At 32.8% G+C, this 7492-nt stretch overlaps 3 protein-coding genes across 3 annotated transcripts in view; 1 reads left to right on the top strand and 2 right to left on the bottom strand.

The window, feature by feature from the left end:
* LOC111676035 (serine-rich adhesin for platelets) overlaps positions 1 to 7492 on the top strand; it is a 321746-nt gene that overhangs the window by 304701 nt on the left and 9553 nt on the right. The window lies entirely within an intron of this gene.
* LOC111676038 lies at positions 2093 to 2727 on the bottom strand. Its single transcript, XM_023436919.2, has one exon. It carries the CDS (start codon positions 2656 to 2658, stop codon positions 2209 to 2211), a length of 450 nt encoding a protein of 149 aa, XP_023292687.2. The 5' UTR covers positions 2659 to 2727; the 3' UTR covers positions 2093 to 2208.
* LOC111676036 lies at positions 3017 to 3753 on the bottom strand. Its single transcript, XM_023436916.2, has one exon. The coding sequence runs from the start codon at positions 3666 to 3668 to the stop codon at positions 3276 to 3278; it is 393 nt and encodes a 130-aa protein (XP_023292684.2). The 5' UTR covers positions 3669 to 3753; the 3' UTR covers positions 3017 to 3275.

Genomic DNA, 7492 nt, shown 5'->3' with positions numbered 1-7492 from the left:
ACATCCTGCAGATAAGCCTAATGGCTTCGCGGGATTATTATTTAAGAAAATTGTAAATGAATTTTTCGAAAAATAAATAAATTTAAAAAATTAAAAAAAAAAAAAAAAGTTAGTTAGTTAGTTAGTTAGTTAGTTAGTTAGTTAGTTAGTTATTTATTTAGTTATTTAGTTATTTAGTTATTTAGTTATTTAGTTATTTAGTTATTTAGTTATTTAGTTATTTAGTTATTTAGTTATTTAGTTATTTAGTTATTTAGTTATTTAGTTATTTAGTTATTTAGTTATTTAGTTATTTAGTTATTTAGTTATTTAGTTATTTAGTTATTTAGTTATTTAGTTATTTAGTTATTTAGTTATTTAGTTATTTAGTTATTTAGTTATTTAGTTATTTAGTTATTTAGTTATTTAGTTATTTAGTTATTTAGTTCTTTAGTTCTTGAGTTATTTAGTTAGTTAGTTATTTAGTTAGTTAGTTAGTTAGTTAGTTAGTTAGTTAGTTAGTTAGTTAGTTATTTAGTTATTTAGTTATTTAGTTATTTAGTTATTTAGTTATTTAGTTATTTAGTTATTTAGTTATTTAGTTATTTAGTTATTTAGTTATTTAGTTATTTAGTTATTTAGTTATTTAGTTATTTAGTTATTTAGTTATTTAGTTATTTAGTTATTTAGTTATTTAGTTATTTAGTTATTTAGTTATTTAGTTATTTAGTTATTTAGTTATTTAGTTATTTAGTTATTTAGTTCTTTAGTTATTTAGTTAGTTAGTTAGTTATTTAGTTAGTTAGATAGTTAGTTAGTTAGTTAGTTAGTTAGTTAGTTAGTTAGTTAGTTAGTTAGTTAGTTAGTTAGTTATTTAGTTATTTAGTTAGTTACTTAGTTAGTTAATTAGTTAGTTAGTTACATAGTTAGGTTGAAAGGTTGATGTTGAAATACACCTAGGCCTCCATTGTGCCTATTCTGCTCTCCTTAACCAATGTCACAGATAGGAATCAATCGCACCAACTTGTAGAACCGTTCCACCTACCAAAGGACACAATGATGAAACAGCAGAGGCGAAGTAAACTATATCTTGTTTATGTTGAAGCTATCCTTGGAGATATCACTCAATACCTATTTTAAAAAGAGTGCTCTCAGGTTCATCTTTTGTGTGAATTCCCAATATGCTGCTGCAATATGCTGCTCCCGTTTATCTAAAGTGAGCACGGAAAGTTCAGTTTAAGTACCAACACATTGGTTACATATATACTCTATCTTACCGTTGTTAATCTGGCCTTAACCTCACCGTTCTAGTCTATTGAGAATTTGCGTATCAGATTATAGGCACAGATAGCGCAGAAATCGTCGTGGAGTTTTCTCTTGAAGAACTTTCGTCCTGAGACAATGTTACTTTTGTCACCACAGGTTTCTGATTTGAGATTCCTTTATGATCTAGCTTCAACTATATGTATATGAATACTGGGAGTTCTTTCTTTATAGGTTGGTTTTACAGCCTTCAGTTCCTAGATCGATCTAATTGTCTTTAAATCATATGTAAGGAGATGATGCTTTATATCATTTGCAGTATCCAGAGATTTACACCCTTTGGTTTCCTTAGGCATCTCTTCAACTTCCTACTTAGCTATGCTATCATTATTCTTCTATAACATTCGTTCTACATTATCTTTTCAGGGGTTAGATATACTCTCTATAATTTCCTGAACTATTTCCTTTAACTTCTTGATCATACTTCCTGCTTTAGTGATATGATTATCATCTGAGAATTCAAAATCAAAACCATAATCAAGTTTTTATATTTGTCCAATTCACAAACGGTGTTGTACGGTTGTATTGTGGTATGTCGTAATTATTTTTTTTTATTGATTTGTTTTTGTTTGTTTATTTTGAAAAATTTTATGACATACAACGATACGACAACGATTGTGCATTGGATAATTATAAAATGTTCACAAAACAAAATTTCCAACATACTGTCGATGTAGTTAAAACACACCGGGCAGACTCTTATGTAATTTGAATTCACGACCCTAAGGCTTATAATCTGTATAAGTTATGTGATAATATACGTTTCCTTTAGAAGTCTTTCAAATCTCAATAATATAAAAACATTTTATTGAACTAGAAATTTTGAACAACTAAACATCTTTTGAACTAAATAAATAGTAATTAAGAAGTATACATTCTGATTTTTATGTTCATTTATAACCCCCTCTATGATCTTATACCCTTCTTCTTCATCTCCAATTTAGCCGCTTCCTCGGCCAATCTCTTAGCTTCTGCTGCTCCAGCCTTAGCATTTTTAGCCGTTTCTCTTTCATATTCATTTACAGCGCGCACTTCCTGCAGATTCATGGGTAACACAGTACATTTAAAATCATGGGGAAATGCCTTCTCGAGTCGTATAAAACGATTGCCCACACAATAATACCAGGGTAAACAGGCCTCGCCACGTATACGTGTATTTGAGAAATTCTTTAAATATAAATCTTTTTTCTTTATTTCCGACATTTTGCCACCTTCTAGATCGCACCAATAGGCAATGGTGTGTTTGTGTTGTAAAGGTTTTCGTTGCCAAGTTGTATTTGGATTGTGAGAGTATAGAGACCAGTTGGAAGGTAGTTCCCAGTAGTTGCTTATGTCGCCATTGGGATAGAAGCGCATGTTGGGTTAATTTTTGTTAAAATTTAATAAAATAAAAAGTTTAAAGAATTTTTTTTAATTTTACTTAAAAGATTTTAATTATTTAAAAAAATATAAATTGACATTATTAAACATATGTAAAATTATAACAGGATATTTCCAGACTTATGATACGCTACAGTTTGTAATGTTATTTGCGTGTAAAATTGAATTTCATAAAAGTCGTCTGGTACTTTCCTTGAAATTCGAATTGGGATTCAAAATGTGTAACCAAACTAATTTTGATAATTTTTTGCATATTTTTGTTACTTTTTTTGAAACTTTTTAAAATCTTCTTTAATATTAATCAAAGAATAATAAAATTTGGTAATTTTTTTGTTCTCAAAATTTTTAGCAGTTTTTTTTTATTAAATTAATCTCCAAATTTACATTTTGTTTAGTAATTTAGAAAAATTACAAAAAAAAAAAAATATTTTTAAATAAAATTCTAACTTTTCGCTCTTTTCCACTCAATCTGCAAGTAACGAAAAAGAGAAAAGTATAAAAAATTTTATTTAAAAATTATTAAAATACAAGTTATTCCCTAAAGAAAAATTTCGCTCAATTTTCTTTAAGAAATAATTTCTCTTTAAAATTTCTTATTTTCTCTTTAATTTCCCCTGTTGAGCGGCTCTCTGGGCCATCATCATTTTGCCTTTTGTAGTATCTACAATTTTTAAATTTTCAACATTCTCCACTTTCGTTGTTTTCTTAGCATTCACTTGGAAATGTGGTCGTTCTATACCGGTGCCATAGTATAGAGGTAAAAAGGCTCCCGAACGATGTCGACTTTTAGACCAATTCTTTATGTATAGATCTTTGTGTAGAATTTTCTCCATTTTAGCTGCTTCCAAGTCACGCCAAATATTTATGGAATGTTTTTCTTGTTGGGGTTTTCTTTGCCAACTTGTGTTGGGCTTTTGACAATAGAGATTCCAGTTATTTGCGAACTCACTGTAAATGTAGGGAGTAGCGCAAGGATAGAAACGCATTTTGCTGATAGATTTGTGCAAAAACAATGAATTTTGAATAAATATTTGTTTTTTTAATTATTTTTTTTAAGTATTAAAAAATACAATTTAATGTCAAGAATTTTGATAAAATATTTTGAAATTTTAAAAATTTATCGAAATATATACATCTTTGGAAACATTGGGACAGACATATTTGGTTAGTTAGTTAGTTTGTTAGTTACTTAGTTAGTTAGTTAGTTAGTTAGTTAGTTAGTTAGTTAGTTAGTTAGTTAGTTAGTTAGTTAGTTAGTTAGTTAGTTAGTTAGTTAGTTAGTTAGTTAGTTACTTAGTTAGTTAGTTAGTTAGTTAGTTAGTTAGTTAGTTAGTTAGTTACTTAGTTAGTTAGTTAGTTAGTTAGTTAGTTAGTTAGTTAGTTAGTTATTTAGTTATTTACTTAGTTACTTTGTTAGTTAGTTAGTTAGTTAGTTAGTTAGTTAGTTAGTTAGTTAGTTAGTTAGTTGGTTGGTTGGTTGGTTAGTTAGTTAGTTAGTTAGATAGTTAGTTAGTTAGTTAGTTAGTTAGTTAGTTAGTTAGTTAGTTAGTAAGTTAGTTAGTTAGTTTGTTAGTTAGTTAGTTAGTTAGTTAGTTAGTTAGTTAGTTAGTTAGTTAGTTAGTTAGTTAGTTAGTTAGTTAGTTAGTTAGTGAGTTAGTTAGTTAGTTAGTTAGTTAGTTAGTTTGTTTGTTAGTTTGTTAGTTTGTTTGTTAGTTTGTTTGTTAGTTAGTTAGTTTGTTAGTTTGTTAGTTTGTTAGTTTGTTAGTTTGTTAGTTTGTTAGTTTGTTAGTTTGTTAGTTTGTTAGTTTGTTAGTTTGTTAGTTTGTTAGTTTGTTAGTTTGTTAGTTTGTTAGTTTGTTAGTTTGTTAGTTTGTTAGTTTGTTAGTTTGTTAGTTTGTTAGTTTGTTAGTTTGTTAGTTTGTTAGTTTGTTAGTTTGTTAGTTTGTTAGTTTGTTAGTTTGTTAGTTTGTTAGTTTGTTAGTTTGTTAGTTTGTTAGTTTGTTAGTTTGCTAGTTTGTTAGTTTGTTAGTTTGTTAGTTTGTTAGTTAGTTAGTTAGTTAGTTAGTTAGTTAGTTAGTTAGTTAGTTAGTTAGTTAGTTAGTTAGTTAGTTAGTTAGTTAGTTAGTTAGTTAGTTAGTTAGTTAGTTAGTTAGTTAGTCAGTTGGTTGGTTAGTTAGTTACTTAGTTCGGTATAAGAGAAATACTCTATTAAGCAGTTGTCTTTTATGTGAATCGAACCCACAACCTCTAGTCTTATAGACTACAACACTGACTGCTACTTGTCTACAGAAAAAATATGTATATGAGTATATACTAAATAAATATAAGTTTCTTTTAAACAAAACCATTCTGGTTTTAAATTTGACATAATATATTTGGTTTAATTTGCTGCTCTACACTAAAAACTCACCACTCGGTGTAAATTTTTTTCCTCAATCACATTTAACATTTCTTTCAATAATTTTTTTTTCAATTTTAGTTTTAAAAGACTTTTTAATAAAACAAGAAAAAAATCGTATCAAGCACTAAAATATGTGACTGACAATAAAAAATTAAATAAAGCCCACACTATCAAAATGTAAAAATAAAATTATTTAAAATAACAAAAAAAAAAAACACTTGCGCACAATTTATAAATGATTTCAACAAATATCAAAATCGCAATAAATCAATGTTTCAACACCAAGTGCAACAACTAGAACAACACCGAACAAAATAAGCTTAAAACTCAATCAAACAACAATATTCTAATTTATGTGTATTTTAGATGTATTAAAAAGCTGGAATGAATGTATGTGTCACCATTTGTCACACTTTAAAACAAACTCCAATAACAAAAAACCCAAACCCTTTTGAAAAAAAAAAACATTAACTGAATAACTCAAACCCCCACCAAACTCCCAATTAAACAGCACCACTTTTTTTAAAAAAGAAATAAAAATCCTATAACTTATAACAACAACAGCACCTGCAATAATTATTTTTAATTGCTACAACTTTATTACTAACAACTCAACAACACTACCCGCTCCTGTAACCCAGCTTCAACACACTTGTAAATTCCCAGCAACTTTTCTTATCCATTTGCAACAATTTTTTGTTTTGTGTGTTTATTTTTGATTTCGTTCAACACATTTTTTATAAAACGGCCGCACAATTGCACACAATTATTACCATAGACACCCACAACGCTATTACTACCGTATGGAGCGTGGCGCCGGCGGTGGTCAACAGCAGCACCAACAACAACCGCCACACCATCAGCCGCAGCATCATCAACAGCAACAGCCACCGTACTATCAGCATACACATCATACGTTTATGACCAGCTCCGAAGAGCATCCGACGAGCAAGTCTTCGTTTGATAATCCCGCCACAAAGAAAAAGCCTCCCAAACTGAAAGCCATCAATCGTTCGCTCTCCATGGCCATTGATAACTATGAGGGAGCTGTGGGAGGAGGTTTGGGAATGGGCGGTTTAGATGATGGCTCGCTGATAGTGGAGCCAGCGATAATACATCGCTCGGCCTCGCCGGTTGCCATACGCTCTGCACCGCCGCCTCAGACCTTAGCACTACCTTCTACGTTGCACCCGCACGCGTCTGGCAGTGGCGGTGGTGGTGGTGGTGGTGGTGGTAGTGGCGCTGTGTCACCAGCTTTATCTGCACGTCAGTTTCAACAGCAACAGCACCTACACTCTTTTCAACATATGGCTGCTCAAGCACGTCAATTTAGCCAACAGCAATCGCATGCTAGTAGCACCAGTTCGCCCATTTCGCACACGGTTAGTCCCGTTCTGGGGAGTGGCAGTCGCAGCGAAAGGGACTCATATCACCATCACCAGCACCAACAACAACAACAACAGCTGCATCAACCGGATATTTTTCTGGTCAGCAGTAGTAGTCTGGCCGATAATGTGTCCGGCTCGACGCGTGGTGTAGGCGGCTCTTCCTCGCCTATACAATTCATAGATGACTATATGCTGCCGCCGACGACTCATCGTCAACTGCAGCAGCAACAACAACATGCTGCCACTCACCCCTTTAAGAAATCACAATTTCGTCGTTCCGACACAATTGATGTACATCCGGCTTCTACTTTTCAGATGAAGAAAACGCACTCGTTTCATGCGCCTCCCGATGCTGAAACCATAATGGATCCTCTCTTACTAAGCGCTCAGCCAACATCGGCTTCATCCTCCAGACGCACTAGTTCGGTGAGAGGTAACTTTCTTATGCCGGGTCATGCCTCAGCCAAAGACATTAGCCGTTCGCCTTCGCCAAGTAGGCGTGGAGCACGCTCGCATCGTTCTCTGCACGATCCATCACGACGACCCAGCGCTAAACCTGAATCGGTGATTGACTCTCAAATACGCCACCCTTCTTTGAATGATGATCTTATGGAACCTTTAGAAGGTAGATCGAATCTTTTGGCTCCCACCAATTTATCTCTAGAAAATGAACTGTTTATAGAATCAAGATCACGCAGCAATAGCCATACGAAAATGGAAGATGTGGGTCTAACGGAGAGGGGCACCATCAGAAAAACCTCCAGTTCTTTTGAAGATGCCACATTGGGCTTGGCTACCCATGCTGCGGCGCCCACCACCAGTAGTTTGAAAAAACGAGGAGATCACCATGGGCACTCCTCCAGACAACATAGTTCACATAGTTTAGAATTAGATGGGCGACCATCTACATCAGCGGCCGCTGCAGCAGCTGCTGCTGCCACACACTCTTCTCTGCATTTACACACGGCTGCTGCGGCTGCCACGGCGGCATATCATTTTAAACGTGGCACCAAGCACGGCC

The sequence above is a fragment of the Lucilia cuprina genome, chromosome 6 (genome assembly GCF_022045245.1).
Source record: "Lucilia cuprina isolate Lc7/37 chromosome 6, ASM2204524v1, whole genome shotgun sequence".
Classification (NCBI taxonomy): domain Eukaryota; kingdom Metazoa; phylum Arthropoda; class Insecta; order Diptera; family Calliphoridae; genus Lucilia; species Lucilia cuprina.
This window is presented reverse-complemented; position numbering and strand designations above follow the sequence as displayed.

Bases quoted from the DNA above. Each gene is read 5' to 3' on its own strand.
- LOC111676038 (XM_023436919.2), bottom strand. From the start codon at position 2,658: ATGCGCTTCTATCCCAATGGCGACATAAGCAACTACTGGGAACTACCT.
- LOC111676036 (XM_023436916.2), bottom strand. From the start codon at position 3,668: ATGCGTTTCTATCCTTGCGCTACTCCCTACATTTACAGTGAGTTCGCA.